Raw genomic sequence first — 18962 nt, 5'->3', positions numbered from 1 at the left:
TTTGAAATAAGGGAACAAATGCAGTAGGCATTAGGAATGTCAGTACTAGAAATGTCAGTAATTTATATGTCAATTAAATGCCACTTATACCTCAGTGACTTATTAATTAAATCATGAATCTTGATTTTTGTAGTTTGTTGTTTGCTTTGCCCTGGAATTGAACTGCTTTTGTTTGCAGCCACATCTACTTTGTAAATAGATTGCCTTTCCCTTTACAAAAGTCTCAGTATAGCAGAGAGACGAGACTAATTCTATACAGCAGGGAGTACAAATTTCTGCCTGCAGTATGGAAGAATGGTTTATTCTGAAAGGTCTGTTACCCTGCTGTTTCATTAACAACAAAACCTACTGATGTGTGAAAGGTACTTGAGCAGCTTATTACATAGGCATTAATACTGAAACATGCAATAAAAGCGGGTCTGTGTGCACGAATGAAGGGTTCCCTGTAGCCTGGGCAGCCCCACGAAGGCTGTCAGAGCAGCAAAAGCATCCAAGAGTCAGTACTATCTTCGGTTAGAAACTGCTCTCTACGCAAGTTTTCCCCCTTCAGCGGAGAAGAAAGAAAACAGTTGGAAAAGATACATCTATATAAATCAGCATTAGCTTTTGCAAAAGGAGACCATCTAAGGTAGGAAACGTTAATTAGTCCTTGCAATACATAGTGAGATGCACTATAGAAAGTGAGATGCACTATTCAATGCATGCTGAGACGCAAAGCATTTTGCAGCTTGGGAATGGTCTCTGTTTTGGTGCCACTTGCATTCAGCTGGAACTGCTGGTTTGCAAAGACAGGTTAAACATCAGTGCGTAGTATCTGAACTTGGCTGGGTAAGTGTTAATTGACAATTGACTTAGACTTTCTGCTTTAAAGCAGACATCATTAAAAATACTATCAGCAAGCAAATAAATAGCAATACAGATGTTTTTTATCTTAGTTTTTACCCTTTTATGGAGTCCAATTGTATTGTTTTAGATGCATTTACCTCATCTTTCTCCCACTTTCATCCTTTCCCTTTTTCAGCCACCTTTTCTCTCTAGGAAGAGATAGAAAGATACACCTATCCATATTTATTATCCAAACTGTTAAAAACTCACAATTTTTAATGTCAGGAAAAAACTATATATTACAACAAACTCTGTATAGTTTTTACCCTGTAATAATTTGTTAGGCTTATTGAAGAAGAGCACTGAGTAGCATTTGATGATAGCTTAAGACTGTTACATTTTTACCAAAGTAAGGGATTCTGTAAACTATTTCTGAATAACATAGAGAAATTCAGAAACTGAGGGAAACTAATTGATAGAGAAGAAAGAATTACTATTGCAAGTTTTGAGGTTTTGTTGTTTGTTTTTTTCTTCTTTTCTGTTTTTCAGTTGCTTACTTGCTTTTCTGTTGAGGATTTCTCTCACATGTTTGGGAAAGTCCCCAGTAGTGCTGCTGTGCATTTGTGCCTGTGTGGGTTTGTATGTGTTAGAATTTTAGTGCATAGTTTGATTCTTGAGCCTGGCAAACACTTGTGGTGTCCACTGCCTTTTCTACTTATACAAAAATGTAGTACCACTTAGCTATCTGAAAATTTCTTAATTGCTTAATTAAAGGATCAAAGGAGTGATTCCTGTAGTCACTGTGATACCTTCTGAGCCTCACACGCAGCACACAGTGTGGCAGTTACAATGCCTCTCTAAGCAGTGTGTTGCTGTGGTGATGCATTAATATATAGTACTATTTGCCAGCATTTCGGTATTTTGACAGTGTGAAACATTGCCCTTTATGGATGTCTGCAGTTCCTCATCCAATTACTTTGCATAATCTCTCATTTCTGGTGGTCTCCTGACTCATATCAGGGGTGTGCTGCAGTTGTAGGACCACTGCTGTGCAGAGCCCTTGTGCCTCGCTGTGATCCAGCCGGCACCACAAGCGCCTGCCTCCAGCTCTCTCCCGTAACCATGACAGTGGTGCAGCAGTAAGTGCACTCAGAGACAATTGGCTTTGTTGATGAAGTATCTTCAGGATGCTCTGGCCCATGTGAGAACAGTTCAGCTTGTCTGCTAATAGCAGGAAAGCAGCCTGTGACTCATTTCTTAAGTCTTAGATTTTTCATCCTTTACTAACCTTCACTATTGTTTGTGCTTTTTTGAATTTCCCCCGAAGTAAGAACTTCTGAGTGGTACCTTGAACTAGGAATATGTGAATGAGCCTGAAAGTAGCAACTTCCTAAGGATTATTAATGTCAGCTCTGCATATGTCCCAGCTAAATTTGGTGATCCAGATAGCAGTCATTATTCAGGCACAGACTAAGAGACAGCTTCTGATCTCAGATGTTTACAGCCTAGGTCACCATGTCCAGTGTGCAAAGAGCTGTGCTGGCTTCATCTCATAAATTGTGCTGCCTCTCCAGGGCTGTTGGATGTTGGTTGCAAATTCATTCTTCTAATCTGAAATGGGTGGGCTAAATGCACAGCTGTGAAGTTGAATATGAAGGGGAATATGTCTGCAAGTCACCTTTCTCCTTCTTTACTCCCTTGCCCCTGTCAAGGGATGGCATATGCAACAGCCAGCTGCAGCTTGTCTTGGCCTCTAAGGGAGTTTTAAGGAGTGGGAGAGCAAAGTGGAAAAGAAATTAAGGAGATTGTTGAGCCAAAGGAAAACAGAAGCCTCTTCCAGTCTCAGTGGGTGGCAAGAAAAATTGGAAAGCTGAGAAGAAAAAGACAAAAGGGACTGATCACTCACTCCGTAACAAAAACAACTGAGTGCAAAATCAGTGGTTTTAGGCATGACAGACCATTTTGGTTTACAAGAACATGTACTAAATTCTGTAGAAAAAAATGTGCTATTGGCCTTTTCCAGATCTTACTTGACTGTGGCAGGGTTGAATTTGCTCCCAAGCCAGAACTTGTTTGCAGATGTCACAGAATGAGATTACAGTTATAATAGTGCTATTTTTCTATTATTTATTTTCCCTAATTATTCATTTTATGGTTTTTAATTATATGTTATTTATTTTCTCCCACAAGCATTAGAAACAACTTCTTCTGAGAGTCCAGTATATAGTAAATTGTCGTTCTGAGATAAATGTTCCTGTTGTTACATCTGATTGCACTTTATACCTGGAAGAATAAAGAGTGTGTGGGAAGCAGTAGAAAATGACTCAAATGTGGGTGGGAATTCTCAAGGCTCTGCAAAGTACAGTAGGATGAACCAGAACCAAAACAACATGAAATAACTGTACATGTGAGATTGCTAAAGCTCTAAGTAATGCTGCAGGTGCATGTATTGAACATTTCACATGACCGTTTCTTGGCATCTAGTAGGATGATAACTGAATCCAGTAAGGAGAAGATGAGGAGAATGATTGATAGAAAACATTACATTGCATTTACAGTGCTGTAAATCCTGTTGAAAATGGTTCATTTGCCCTGGCATGCTGTTGAAGTGACTCACTGGTGAGTCAGGTCCACTGTGACTAAGAGAATTAGCAAGAGTTTTCCTCCACAGAATTCTTTGTCTTTTGGCTCTCACACTTTTTTCTCCTTGACACTGTTGTATGACTTAAACAATAGATATTTTGCCAAATACCGCTGCCTTGATAATGTTGCCTGTCCCTTCAAACCCAGTAGATGATATGACATCTGTTTACTAACTTTACCATTATTGTATACAACTATTACTGAGTAATTCTTCGAATCCGTCTGTTCCATGTGCAAAACTCTGGCTTTGCTAGAAATGTGAATGGACAATTTATGTGATTACACACAAAGGCCATTATAGTCCACATAATGTATCACTGTGTGAATGCGGTGGAAGAGTTATGAATGTGTGTCCACTGAACAACACTTGACGGCGTGGTGCTGTGCACCTTCTTCATGGTACTCTTGAGGCAGAAGGACAAACACCTGAGCCCTAGATTTTACACAGCCTTTTGGATTAAACTCATGTTGTACAATCTCATGTTGAAGTGCTGACCAAGAGCAGGAGGTTTGTATTACCGGGTGGAAATAAGCAAGAAAAACCTCCGATTGGGTTTGCCTAATTGGTGGAATAACTTGATAGGAAAACTTTCTGTGCCAGTTCTGTGCTGTTAGGTCACAGAGTTATTAAATAGTAACTAATGTAGTTGTGGGAACAGGAGGTAAAACCTTAGCTCGGCCAAGGTCAGGCATTTGCTTACAGTAATTGTGAATTTGCCTTCATAAATCAATGCAGTGACTGATTGGGCTATTTAAAATCTAAATACTGTATCTCATTCGAGAACTTTATTAAATTTCATAAAGATAAGTATCTGGAGTTTCTTTTTATACCTGTGTTTCATTATCAGTTTCCTGTACATTTCTGGCACCTAATAAAAAGCACAGTTCATTCACATAATGGTTTAATATCCCAGTAAAAACAAATCATTTGGGGAATGAATTAAGAAGTATAAACAGGATGAATTAAATATCCACTAAAGGAGTTTAGTGGTTTTCCACATTTTTTGATGAATATACTTTGAAAAAAAAATTCCCAGTGAAAGTACATGCTTCTCAATTTTGGATTTAAATGACAGATAATGAAGCAGATGTGAAATGATGGATAATGGGACTGGAACAGATTCTTAAGGAAGTCATCCATAGAGCACAAGTGGTGGCAGTCCCCAGGAGCAAGAAATCAGACAAGGAAGGCAAGAGACCAGCATGGCTTAGTAGGGAACTGCTGGTCAAACTAAAGGGAAAGAAGGAAATGCATGGACAGTTGAAGCTAGGACAGGTGACCTGGGAAGAGAGGAAGTTTGGTTGTGTAGGGATGATTGAGGAAGGCAGAGGCAAAGCTGGAACTGGACCTGTCAAGGGATGCAAAGCAGAGCAGGAAGGATTTCTACGGGTATGTTAACCAGAAAGGGAAGGTCAAAGAAAGTTTACCCCCCACCCCCCTGGATAAACAATGCTGGAAAACTGGTAGCAGCAGATGAGGAAGAAGGCTGATGTACTCAACAAATTTCTTGCCTCAGTATTCAATGGCAACCTCTCTTCCCACACCTCTTCAGTGGATGGACAGCAGATGGGGACTGGGGTAGCAAAATACTTCCCACTGTAAGTAAATATCCGGTTCATGACCACCTGAGGAACCAGAATGTACATAAGTCTATGGGACCCAATGAGATGCATCCCAGAGTCCTGAGGGAATTGGCTGATGCAGTTGCCAAGCCACTCTCCATGATATTTGAAAAGTTGTGGCAGTCAGGTGAAGTTCCAAGTGACTGAAAAAAGAGAAACATTGTACCCGTCTTTAAAAAGGACAGAAAGGAGTTCCCTGGGAACTGCTGACCTGTCAGCCTCACCTCTGTGCCTGGGAAGATCACGGAACAGATCGTCCTAGCAGCTGTGCTAAGGCACGTGGAAGTCAAGGAGGTGATTTCAGATAGCCAACATGACTTCACAAGGAGAAAGTCCTGCCTGATCAACCTGGTGGCCTTCTACAGTGGAGTGACTACATCAGTGGACAAGGGAAGGGCTACACAAGTCCCTTATTCTGGATTTCTGTAAAGTCTTTGACATGGTCCCCCACAACAACATTCTCTCTAAATTGGAGAGAGGTGGATTTGATGGAGGGATAAGGAATTGGTTGGGGGTCGCATCCAGAGGTTAGCGGTCAACAGCTCAGAGTCCCCATGGACGTCAGAGACAAGTGGTGTCCCTCAGGGGTCTGTATTGGGACAAGTGTTATTTAATATCTTCATTAATGACATACGCAGAGGGATTGAGTGCACCCTCAGCAGATTTGCAGATGACACCATGTTGAGTAGTGCTGTTGACACACCTGAAGGAGGGAACCTGGATAAGCTCAAGAAGTAGATCACTGGGAGCCTCGTGAGGTTTGACAAGACCAAGTGCAAGGTTCTACATCTGGGTTGGGGCAACCCCCAGTATCAACACAGGCTGGAGGTGAACAGATCAAGTGCAGCCCTGCCGAGAAGGACTTGGGGATGCTGGTGAATGAGAGGATGGACATGAGCCAGACGTGGTTTTGCAGCCCAGAAAGCCAATTGTGTCCTGGACTGCATCCAAAGCAGCGTGGGCAGCAGGCTGAGGGAGGGGATTCTGCCCCTCTACTCCACTCTCATGAGACCCCGCCTGGAGTGCTGCATCCACGTCTGGGGGCCCCAGCACAGGAAGGAAATTGACCTGTTGGAGCAAGTCCAGAGGAGGACCAAGATAATCAGATGGATGGAGCACCTCTTCTACAAGGAAAGGCTGAGAGAGATGGGGTTGTTCAGCCTGGAAAAGAGAAGGCTTAGGGGTGACCTGATTGTGGCCTTCCAGTACCTTAAGGGAGTCTACAAGAAACATGGAGAGGGACTTACTACAAGAACTTGTAGTGACAGGACAAGAGGTAATGGTTTTAAACTGAGAGTAGATTTAGATTAGATTTTAGGAATAAATTTGTTACTATGAGCATGATGAGGCACTGGAACAGGTTTTCCAAGGAGTTGTGAATACGCCGTTCCTGGAAGTGTTCAAGGCCAGGATAGATGGGCATCCGAGCAACCTGGTCTAGTGGAAAGTGTCCCTGCTTATGACAGGGTTTGGAACTTGATGATCTTTAAGGTTTCTTGAACCTAAACCATTCTATGATTCTATGAACTTCTATTACCCAGGGTTAACATGTTTTTATCCCCAAATCTACTCATATGAATCTGTGGACATTAGCTGAAAGTGGTAGCAAGTTCATTTATCAAGAAGTTATATGTCATGTTCTGTTTTAGTATGATGTATATATATCAAACACATTTTGATTTATTGTAATTTCTGAATTAAATTATCAGTGCTTGGAAAATGCATATGGGGTATGGTGGTCAGTTGGCTAAACTTGTACCCATCCCTTCAGTGTTTAAGTATTTTTTCCCCTTCCCATCCCAAACAAATAGTTACTCTCCTCTGCTTAAACAGCAGCAGTCAAGTCATATGTCTTTTGTAAGACCTGTAATCCTTCATTTCAGATTGAGAAGCTGCCTGTTAGAGAGGCTTATTGATTGTTGGTGGAGTTGTGCTTTATTCTGTTTCCCTTTGCTTGAACAGGTGGTTGTCTGGTGATGACACAACTCTCCAACAAATTTGTTCCGTGTGAAAAGCTTTTGACTAAGAATGCTTTATTCCCACAGTCTTCTGTGGGCTTTGTTTCTGGGTCATGCAGCTGCACCATGCCTTGGCATACCCCCGGCTCAGTGTTTTGTAGGCTGTTTTCCATTATGTCTATTCAGGATAGGATACAGTTAGAACTTCATTTGGAGATTTTGGAGCATGAGGTTGGCAGGATTTGGACCTACCTCAACAGATAACACTTAGTGGTAATAATGCACTATTACAGCAACTGTATTGTCTTATACACTTAAAATGGAAAATATGCTTTGATATGACTGAATGATTGCAGCTGTCTAACCTTTTCTTACTTCCACAAACTCTTTACTCCCAGCAATAGACATTGGGTACCACTATACATTTCTATAAAAAAATAGATTTTTTTTTTTTAATTGTTACTACTTTTCATTTTCACAGGAAAGAGTTTACTGATAACTTTTCTTTCTCGGGAAAAGAACCAGATAGTTATGAGTTTATTTAACGTATTACATGATTTTATGTACTTTTATCTTCCCTTTACTAACTACTTTATTGAGTAATGCAGTGAGGTAGGATGTACTTAGGCTCAGTGATGAGAGAGTCATCAGAAATCTTGAGTCTTCTTTCCAGGACTCAGCTCAAGCTCTGAGCTTTAGGCTGCTCTGGTTTAATCCCTCATGTGTCAATCCATAAGCAGTTGCTGCTCATCAACTGCAGTAAAAAATTCCATCAATCACACTCCTAGAAATGGCCAGAGAGAGGTCAGACAAGCAGTGTTATTATGATAGAGTTACAATTATTATGCATATCATCCTTTATATATTCTACCACTTCATCAATTCTTGCAGCCATGGCCAGAGAATGAGCAGAGGTTTTTGCTGAGCTGTCTGCAATAATGTAGTGTATTTTTCCCGAGTGATGACAGCTAATTTAAAACTCAACCTTAACTAGTTAAGGTTATTCCTTTTGGTATGAATTGCTCTGGTTTTGCTAGCATTGCACATTTTCCAGGCCTGGTGATCATACTGCTCTGAAGACTTTGGGATAACACCCCTTACTGTCTTCAAATTGTTCTTTGAATGATGTGATTCACATTTGTCACATCAGGTTTATTCTCATTTTATGCAGTTCAAGCACTCAGGTTATGAGAAATGAAAAAAGGTAGTTGTATGTACTTAGTTGCAGAGCTTTTTGGTCCTGTTTTAAGTGGAGCATCATGAGTTTATCTGTCGATGTGCTATGGGACAGGTGACAACACTGGTGGTCCCCATGCTCAGGGCATGGACTGTGGAGATCTTGGCTCCCCTGGGAGAACATTCCTTACACTGGCTTGATAATGATAATGATCTAGCCCAGAAGTCTTTGCCTACTCTGCAGGGGAGACTTCACATTCAAAGAGGTCTCTCATACGTAAAGGGAAAGAAGTAATTCATAATACTTTATCTCAGACTGTTGAGGAGTGTTTTGGCTCCACCTTTAAATTACGCAGTAAGACTGCAACTCCATGATTGTGGAGAGCTGGTGCAGAGTCAGTTGAAGAGAAATTAAATTGTTGGTAATGTACTGTGTTGCTAAGGGCATGCTTTGCTATTAGGTTTGAGGAAATCTCAGTTGAGAATTAATCTTCAAATTGATCTTCATAATAATACTGTTTTCACATGTGGATGCCTGGGCACAAAGACTTGCTGCAGTCTTGAAGCAAATGTAGGACATTGAGAAGGTTTCTTACAATCTGCAGCTTGAGCCATAGGAGATCTTTCAGAGAGGAGTGTGGCTTCTTCTGTGCTATGTGTGTGATGGTATTTTATTAAACACTGAGACAACAATCTGTTAAACTAAGCAATCAAACTGTGCAAAGAAGAAGTAACCATATGGTTAGAAACTTGTTTGCTGCATTGAATTACCTCACATAAATATAACCAGGAAAAGAAAAAATAATGAGGCCATTATTACAACTAAACTGCAAACATAAAACAGTTGCTGCCCTAAGTTTATAAGATGTCTGGGTTCTGCTGGAGCTGATTGTTCATCCATGAGGTGAAGCCTCTGAAATTGAAGAGAAAGGAGAAAGGGACACTGATGAAAGCCTCCTTGGTATGTACCCAAGGGAGTGTATGATTCACACCCAAGTTCTAGGTTTGAATATAATATATGATATCTAATCAGGCTAACTGTATAAACATATCAAGACATGGTATTAGTTGATTCCTGCAACTTCCTAGCCTCAGATTCAGCTAACACCTCTCATTTAGATAGAGTGAATTATTTTAAATACTTCCAAGTGATGAAGAATCTGCCATGTCTTGTCTTCTGTGCTTTGATTAGAAGGAGGACAAAATAAAAAAAGAGTGACAACGAAAGCCACTGTCAGTGCTTAGACTTGAAGAAAATTTTTGAGTTTGTTCCATTTTAATTTAGAGGTAATTATGCAAAATCCGTTGGAGTTATCCTGCTGTGATCATCAGCAAAAGGATCACTACACCTTTCTCCCTTAATTTTTCTGTTATTATTGTGTCTAATTTATAGAAGAGGTCTCTCTGTGCCATTCTACAGCTAGTTGATATTACTGACTACGCAGAGTGAATTAAACTTATGTATTTGGTTGTACTGTTAAATTTGGGGAAATAGATTTTGTTCTACCATGCATCCAGGTTACCTGAGAATGTGTTCTGGCAGTTTATTTTAGCAAAGTAATTGAATTCCCCTAGAGAGTGTTAGCCTGGGAATTGTATCAGCCGTGCTAAATCGGTTGAATTATTGAGGCTGGGCATTGCATTAGCAATGCTTGTGCACTACAGACCTTCCAAGGGAAATGATATTTCTTTTCAGCTTGATATTCCAAACATAGGTTTATCTGGTGATACTTAAATACCCTTCTGTGACTAAACACCTGCGCTTGGGCAAGCAGTTGTAAACTTGAGGTTTAAGCCCAATACTGATAGTTCATGATCTGATACTTTGAAGGTGTCATCACAGTTAGTAGTGACCATCTTCCATGTCTAAAGTTACAAAAATCACTCTGAAGTCTGCACAAATGACACCATAAAAAGAAGGAACTGGAGCAAAGCTGTTTTCGAAATAGCAATTCTGATGTGATGTGTTGCTCTTCTTTATTGCTAATTTAAAATGCTGCAGCCAAGTTTCAGGAGTGACTCAAGTGAGCACTGATGAAGTAAAACCAGAGATTCTTTAACCTAAATTTACTGCACTCCTATGATTGATATCGTGAACAGCAAAATAGCTCCCAGACACAGACTACATTCTATAATATAAATACCTCTGAAAGCTTCGACATCCAGTCAGTGAGAAAGAGTAAGACAAATCATCCTTATATTAACAGGGTTAAATTTCCAGATTAATGGAAGAGGGATTTACAGTGCAGTGCTGTGGAGCATATTTACATCCTGAAGACAGTGGGGCAATACTTCACAGTAGTTTCTTAAAGACATACACAATCCTAGCAGCACTGTCAACCCCTTTCAGATATGAGACATTCTACATTGACCAAAATGTGCTTATTTTTAACGTCAGGATAATTTCTATGGAAGTCAGACTTAGCTTAACCTTAAGTTAAACCTAGTTTATTAAGTTTGCTAAGCTTTAGAGTTACTTGGTCTCCTGGCTTTTGTTTTTAATGGAAGTGGCACTGACCTTAAGCCATTTAAACCATGGCTAGCACAGAAGAGTGTGGGGTCAAAGAGGAGGAAGGAGATGCCAAGATTTGGCTTTCAGCTCTGTAGGGATTTGGAAGAGTGAGGAGTGCTGGAAACATGTGCAAGAGCCAACTTTGGGCTGTTGAACTCTGTTTTGTAGGTGTCATCTGAAAGATGGGATAGGATTTTGGTTTGGAGGGACTGGCCAGTGCTTTTCACTCAGAAGAATACTATTTTTGTCACCGGCTCAAGCCAATATTACCTTATGATGCTGCTGTCCTTGCCTGTGGGAACCAGAGCCAACACGTTTGCCCACAGTCACCCATAGAGTTGAATTTTGGCCAAGCTACCAAAATTGAGTCCTGCATAAATCTCTTGATCCAAGAATCTTGGGGTTTTTTTGTTTTGTTTTGTTTTTCCTGATAGTCATTTGAGGTTAACTTCACCCTCATCTGTGTTACATATTGATGTTCTGACGTAAAAAGGCCCTTGTTCCTCTGCAGCAGGTAGATGCCTCATTTTGAAAAACACAGTGAGGTCAGTGGTTAAACACTTTAAATTAACAGGATTATAAGGTAATTGGGAATTTAAATATATGAAAATTGGTGAGTTACTAAGCTGTTCTTAACAATTGAGGGCTCAGTCCTGTTCTCATTCCAGTCAGTAAAAATGGTACTATTAAATTATGTGAATTAATCTCAGAGCCACTGGCAAAGCTCTTGTCTTGACTGCATGAGGGCGTCAGTGCACCGTACCCCAAAGTGTCAGCTCTGAACTTACAGTCCTGTAGAAACACCACACACATCCCTCATGGAAACCCTTTAGTACCTGCAAGACACTTCCAAAGCAGCTACAAACATTGCTTGCACAAGATGGTTCTTGCTGAGCATTAAGATTATATATTCAGTTGAATCAGGATGAATTTATGATTGAGTTGCAAATCAGTGCTCAAGGTTATGACCCCCCAACTTCCTTGTGCAGGTAAGTTCTAAGCTGCCCCGCACTTGGTGCACGGAATGGTTGTTTACACCAAAATGTACTCACTATATAAATTCACTCCCATTCTGTAAATTCAGAAACTTAACTATTGCACATGAACTTTTTTTGTGTGTGTGTGTAGGCAGGACCCTAATTACATTTTAAATCACAAATTGTCTAGAATAAAAAATTGGCATTGTGGTTGTAGGAGATTGTTGAACTAATTGTCATTAACTGGTTTACGCTAATTAGTCATAATCAAGAGGATGAAAGAAAACCTTCTCATAGTGAAACTGCTACATTGATCAATATGCTTAATCATCTCTACCCTTTTTTCCAAACAGGCAGGAGAAAAACATTATCACCCAACCTGCGCACGATGTGTCAGGTGCAATCAGATGTTTGCAGAAGGAGAAGAAATGTATCTTCAAGGTAAAAACAAACAAACAAAAAATAAAATAGTTACACTGGGCCCCTTACCCACACCTGCTAGCATGACTGAGCTGTTTTGCACTTATTCTCACTTCATAACTACCAAAGAAAGCAAAGAGTGCAATATGTAGGCTAAGGAAAAGCAAAAGCAAACCCTTGTTGACTCTTACCTATTACTTTTTTCTCAGTTCAAATCCAGTAGCAAGTGTGAATCATAGAAAGAATGATCCGGTTGAAAGTTAACACACATGGATAAGAGCAGGTTTCCTAAAGCTGCTGTTGCCATCCAAAGAGCAGTTCTGTACTCATTGCCCGCTTGGGTAGGAAGAGAAAATCTGAAGGTCCTTATCTGAGTTCCCCTCAGACCTCAGAGGGTGGAAAAGAGGTGGAAAAGTGCCCTCAGAGGGTGGAGAGGAGGATGCCATGGCACTGAAGCCCTTGCCACACAATGTGCCTGTACCTTATGCAGCCATAAGGTTGCCCAGGAGAAATGCTATGTTTCTTGTCAGGGACTTTCAGTGGTAATAGTGAAGGACTTGCACAATAAAGTATGCAAGGGAAAAAAGTGTTATTTAGAATAGATATGAGCTAAAATCCTTCATATGTAGCAACTGTACTAACTTGATCAAAGAAAACTGATTACACAGTTAAATACAGGGTCAAACTCCAGAGAAGATGAAGGCTTTTGCATATGTCTTTGACTGGCATTATCTTTTCAAAGGAAAATGGAAAAGAGAAACTCGGTAGGATGTGGGAACTGCAAGGCTGGGGTATTATCCTAAAATAACATACTTGCCCAGATCTGTATTAACAACTTCACAATTGTCCACAGTTTTCTAGAAGTGTACTTTGAAATCTTTCCTTAAGCTGGAAAAGTTAGACTTTATTTAAAGCACAACAGTGGTCTCAGTAAGATCTATTTATAATTCACTATGTTATTGAAAATGACAATTGTATTGCCACTTTGGTTTGCAACAAGAACTAGCTCATTAAAGGACATAATGATCCTTGTTTGTGCTCATGGATTCTCCCTCAGGAGCCAGAAAATGCTGTGGCTCTCCCAGTTGCAAAGCAGCTTAGCAGTACTAAGATCCCATGCCAAATCAATGCTTTAAAAAAGTATATCAAACTACAAATTTGTTTTTAGATTTCAAACCCTTTGAAACCCATTTGCAAGTCAATCTTCTTTTTAAGTTCAGTTTGTTGCAGGGGAGGATATTTGTTAAGTTTTGTGCTGATTATTAGTTCAAATAACGACAAAGTATGCTCAGGTCCTAATAATTTGGACCCATCTTACTCTATTTTCTGGTGCATGAAATGTTCCTGCTAGCTTACTATCATACACTTTTTGCTTCACATAAAGAGCAGTTTCCATTAGAAACTGATGGTAATGCCATGAAAGATATATGATTAGTTATTTGGACTGCCTTACCTGATGTGTTAGATAATAAAAAAATGTCAGAGTTTTATAACTTGTTCTTCAGCCTCTTAATAAACTACTGTAAAATTCCTTCAGGTGTTGCTTGTTCCTTAGCAGAAAGTGTCAGTGGTTATCCAACAGATGACTTTTGGGTGAAAGGACTCTTTCTCTTCTGTGTGACAAAGTTTCCCAGCAAGTGTTTGACTACAAACAGGAGTAATTTTATTAAAAACAAACAAAAAAAGATTATCTAAATACTTATTAAATCCATTGGAAAGATTTGCATCAGTTTATGGGAAATACGGGGCAAGTTCAGACCCGCTGCAACTGGAAGACAACTTAGCATTAAATTTAAAGGTGTTTTAAATATATTTCTTAGTGGTTCAGTACCAAAAAACTTCAGTAACTTCAGTAAACATAATTTATCTGGTACTTATACTCTTATACTGCAAGAGTCTGAGTTCATCTAGGTTATTTTTGTGAAATAAATTCTAATGATCTCCATCTGTCTTCTGGGAAATAGACTTTCTGTTTCTATCTTGTTTCCAAAATCCACTAGTTAGAAAACTATCAAACTGCTGTGAAAACAAAGCATTTCCAATAACTTTGGTGCTCTCCACCCAGTATAAACATTAAATATTTATTACACAAAAGTTCTCAATTTCCCATTTAGTCGGGCAGAATTTGCAGTGCATTCCCATTATTTAACTGTTCTGAGCTTTAGTTTGTGGCTTGTCTGAACTGACTGGCATAAAGATAAAGGTTCCTTCTTACTATTAAAATTTACAAATAATTATTTTATTTTATATCATTCTACACATTCTGCTTCTACTGAACACTTAAGTTTTGAACACTCTCTTCAGCTTTTTAAAATACGTTTTATCCTTAGTGACCACTGCAAAACTATTAAGTTTCTATCTGAACTCAAAGTTTACTTATATCTCTTCATAATCCTCTTACATACAATACTTACATTCAGTAGAGAATTGGATCATTCTCCATTTCCTGCTTCCTCCAGGATGGATATGGCCCTGAATTTGTTCCTTAGTGTTTAATTAACGAGCGACAAACATATAGAAGTGCAAGATCAGAACAGTGACGGAGTCAGAAAGACAGACTGGATTTTCAGCTAGGGTTACATGCTGCAATGCTATTCCATCCCATCACAATGTCCTACTTTGTATGACCTGGGCCAGACTATTATGAGAATATGGATAATAAGAGTGCAGAAAATTCTAGCTATATATAAGGGAAAAAACTACCATGAGAGTGAAGCAGGTTGCCCAGAGATGCTGTGGGATCTCCATCCTTGGAGATATGCAGAACCCAGCTGGACACAGCCCTTCCTGCTGCAATGGAACCTGCCCTGAGCAGGAGGTTGGACTGGAAGAACTCCAGAGATCCCATATCACACTTTTTAGGACTCAGGTTTTGATGTTGATCTCCCATATTGAAACATACATAGCTTTCTGAAGTGCACCTTATCTTTTAAATGTATGTGATCAGGCTTACTGGTATTGAGAGGGTGCCAGTTTTAGCTTTGAAAGTATCCATGCATTAGCAGGGGAAATAGTCAGTATACTGTGTCTTAGAAAACCTTATAGGAGGGTTTAATAAGGTTCTTATTTTGAACTTTTTAAGATTCTTATTGGGGAACTGAATTAAGCAGATCTTTAAATTTTCTTTCCAGGAACATCCATTTGGCATCCAGTTTGTAGACAGGCTGCAAAGGCTGAAGAAAAAAACAAGGTAAAAGACTGTATTTTACCCAGTGTTATTTGATTGTTATATTATTCTCTAAACTTTTTTTGCAGCAGGCATGGAGAGAAGCGTTTGGAATTTTTTTCACAATGGTAATTTTAAATTTTAAAAGACGGGGATCTTGTAGCTTAATATAATGTAGTAATGTAATGTAAATATTCTGCCTTTACTTAGTGATTAAAGCTACAACTTCAGGAGAATGCTGACCTAAGAGTTACATGTATAAGCTGAATAAGAAAAAATATGAAAACATGAAGAAAAAAGATCTAATTTTTAACTTCTGTCTGAGTATGATGTGATCAGTACATGACCTCTTCTCTTTTTATGTGGCTCTGAACTTAAAAGATCAGACAGTTTTCACTTTATTTGTTTTTACAAAAAGATCCTTCCTTGGAGTTTCTTTTTTATTATTTGTTTGTAAAATGTTGGCAAGCCAGTCCCAACTTAATTTAATCTCTGGCTTTAAGTACCTCCTTAAATTGGATGATTTGTGCACCTATCCATGTGCAAGGGGAAACGGGGGGAGTTCTGGTAACTTGAATTACAAGGTTAGCAGATGAATAAGCTGCCCCTAGGAAATGAAAAATTAATGATCCCTCTGAAGTGGTGGGACTGAGTTATAACTATCTCATTTAATGCGGAGGATGTGTATGGGTTTTTTTCACTTCTGATGTTCTCTGATGCTCCAAGTGGTACCCTTGGTATCCTTGTTCAGAAAAACTCTGCTCTGGTTCAAGGCTTGGAGGAAGGCACATGGGACAATCTGAACAGCAGGCAGCAGCTATAAAAAGATTGTTTACGAATCTGGTGTGTTAGCAAGTGAAACTTTGACTAAATTACAGTTTGAAAAAAATTTTTTGGGGGTTTTACCCTGAAGGATCTTGGCTATGTTTTTTGTACCCATGTTTTTGGAAAGTGATTGCTCTGGTGTTCTTCATGACAAGCTGTGAATATGAAATAATCTTCCTGAGTATATGTTTGTCTTTGAGTTTATCCTCTTTTTATGGTCTTTCTGCTCCTTATTGAAAAAATAAAGTCAGAAGGAAGGATGCTGTTTCAAAGAGGGTAATAATGAACTTCTCAACATAACTTGTAAACTTTGGAAAGGGGTCAATTGCTTGAGAAATTTGCTGATCAACCTTGCAGTTTGTTGTTTTCAAGTTATCTTCCTAAGTATAGATATATGCACAGCATGTAATTAAAGTAGGTGATAAAGGCAAAAGGAGTAAGCAGCAGCATGCTCCAAAGCTTTAGAGATGGAATGAAGGGGAAAAAGAAGTTGTGAAAGAGAGTGACAGCATAAAGAAAAATGATGGGAGAGTGAGATTGTAAGCAGAAGGCATGAAGCTGGAAAAGACAGAAGAAATTAAAGCATCAAGAGAAAGTAAGGATTATAAAAAGGCATAAAGGAAAAAGAGGTAGGCGGAAGAAGAAGAAAAATGTGTAGTACGGAGAAAAGAACTAACAGAGGGAATAGAATCAACAGAGTTGTGTTTTTATTGAAAAAGATAGGAGATTATGTCCAGCAAGCGTGGACTGGGCATGCTAAAAGAGGTGATCATGCAGAGAGTAAAAGATGTGTGAGATGTGGAATGGCTCACATGCAATTCTTTAGCCACCAGTACCCTCCAAGTCCTTCTCCTTCTCCCTTCACCACTCGGTTTGTGGTTGTGATATTGAGGATTGTCCTGACCCAGGTGCAGGACAGGACCTTACACTTGACCTCATTGAACTTCGTGAGGTTTGCATGGCCCCACTCCCCAAGTCTATCAAGGTCCTTCTGGGTGGCATCTGGATGGCACACCAGCTGGGTGTCCTCTGCAGGTTTGCCAAGGATGACCTCAATCCCACTGTCCCTGTCATGGATGAAGATACTAAGCACTACTGGTCCCAGTACAGACCCTTGGAGGACACCACTTGTTACTAATTTCCACTTGGACAGTGAGCCATTGTTCAGAGGGGTTACTGGAAACGTGCAAGACTCATGCTGGGTTTTCTGGGGGAGGACTCAAAGGTGGGAGACTGGGATGGGTCTCACTGGATGCCAGGGAAGCAGCATGTTACAGCCAATGACAGAAGAACCAGGGGAAGACCCAGAACTTGAAAGGGACTTCTGGGGTTCATCCTGTCTAACCTCCCTGCTCAAGCATGGCCACCTAGAGCCAACTGCCCAAGACCATGCCCAGGACACAGAAAGAAGCTCTGAAGCTTTATCTACGGAATACTGAGCTTAATCCAAAACTGTGATTTGACTTTAACAGGGTTTAAAACATTGGAATAGTGCAGTTTTCTTCAGTTATTTTTCTCCTCTGCATTGGGTTTCCTGTAAGGACATTGTGAAGGAGAATTATGATTTTTATATTACATTAGTGCATTGATGACACTTTCATATAATTTATACAAGTTCTGGAAAACTGAAAAGTGCTTTAACTGTGCAGGAGAAGCATTTAATTACACTGGCCATGTTAAATGATCATCCTGAGAGCAGCCACAAGTATTTCTGAGATATTTCCATGCTTGCTCCCTTGGACCTTCTGAGTGTGTGCAGAGCCTCTGTGCAAGACAACTGAAAATTAGAAGGATGAAATTCCAAAATCCTAGTCAGACATGCCAAAACAATTAAACTGAATGTTTTTTATATGGCTGCATATCTCCACATATTGTCTCAAGAGAAGCCACAGGACTATTTGGGCTAAAGAAGGTCAGTAGAAGGATACTCGTGACAATTTAGTTTGTTTGGTCCGTTATCACAAAACAGAACAGATATATTTACATATTGCTCTAAAAGCTAGTAAATACTTCAAAACTGAAGTAATAGGAAGGATACTACATTGACCTGACAGCTTAATATTGCTAAAATTCTTTTAGGAGTTTGAATAGTTGTAACCTCTGAGTAACAAGTGTCAGCTTTCAGTGAGACAGTAAATTGTGGTCATTCTGAGTGCATGGAAAAATACATACTTTGCAATCAAGGACAGGTTTTTCCATAGATGGGCAAGAAAATTTTCCCAGAATTAACATATCTAGGTAAAAGAGGTTATAAACCCATCAATTTCATAGCAAGATTTGTTTAAACTTCAGTCACGAATGACAGGTCTGTTCACTTGTGGTTAATACAATTGCATCTCACAGCCCTTTGTTATTTAAAAGTAATTATATTTTTCATCATAAAGGAATCTACCAAAAAGAAAGCAAAAAGTGTCACACTGAATGCCAGAATGATTGAAAACAGAGCAAAACTGGTTGAGTATTAAAATTAATCTGGTAGTCTTACAGTCAGTGAAGGAGGGTAGCTATCCTATGGGCTCTCTGATGCAGGAGGCTCTGCAGGATGTCATGTTTGCTATGAGTGAATGGCACAGTAGCATCACATGTTCCAGACACAATGTAGAATGGTTTGATGGCATAACCTTGGAGTAAAAATGCTGCTACTGTATCATCTTGTAACTTGACCTGTCCCTGGTAGTGCCCAAAGGTTGTCCTCTCACCCCAGAAGTGATCCAGCCTATTTCGTTCTGAAGAAATGGGAAAAGAAAGTCATGCAATTTTTGCATTTTCAAAAGGTTAATTTGATTGATTGCAAAAGTGTTCTTTTATATTTAACTTTGTGCCTGTATGTTTTGAGC

At 39.5% G+C, this 18962-nt stretch overlaps 1 protein-coding gene across 1 annotated transcript in view; it reads left to right on the top strand.

Annotated features, from left to right (window-relative positions):
- ABLIM2 (actin binding LIM protein family member 2) overlaps positions 1–18962 on the top strand; it is a 139466-nt gene that overhangs the window by 73732 nt on the left and 46772 nt on the right. Inside the window, 2 exon segments of the mRNA XM_051798339.1 lie at positions 12068–12155; positions 15266–15324. Of these exon segments, the coding sequence (XP_051654299.1) occupies positions 12068–12155; positions 15266–15324 (147 nt within the window).

This window comes from Manacus candei, unplaced genomic scaffold (genome assembly GCF_025592945.1).
Source record: "Manacus candei isolate 608988 ecotype Guabito, Panama unplaced genomic scaffold, ASM2559294v1 h1tg000048l, whole genome shotgun sequence".
NCBI lineage: Eukaryota > Metazoa > Chordata > Aves > Passeriformes > Pipridae > Manacus > Manacus candei.
This window is presented reverse-complemented; position numbering and strand designations above follow the sequence as displayed.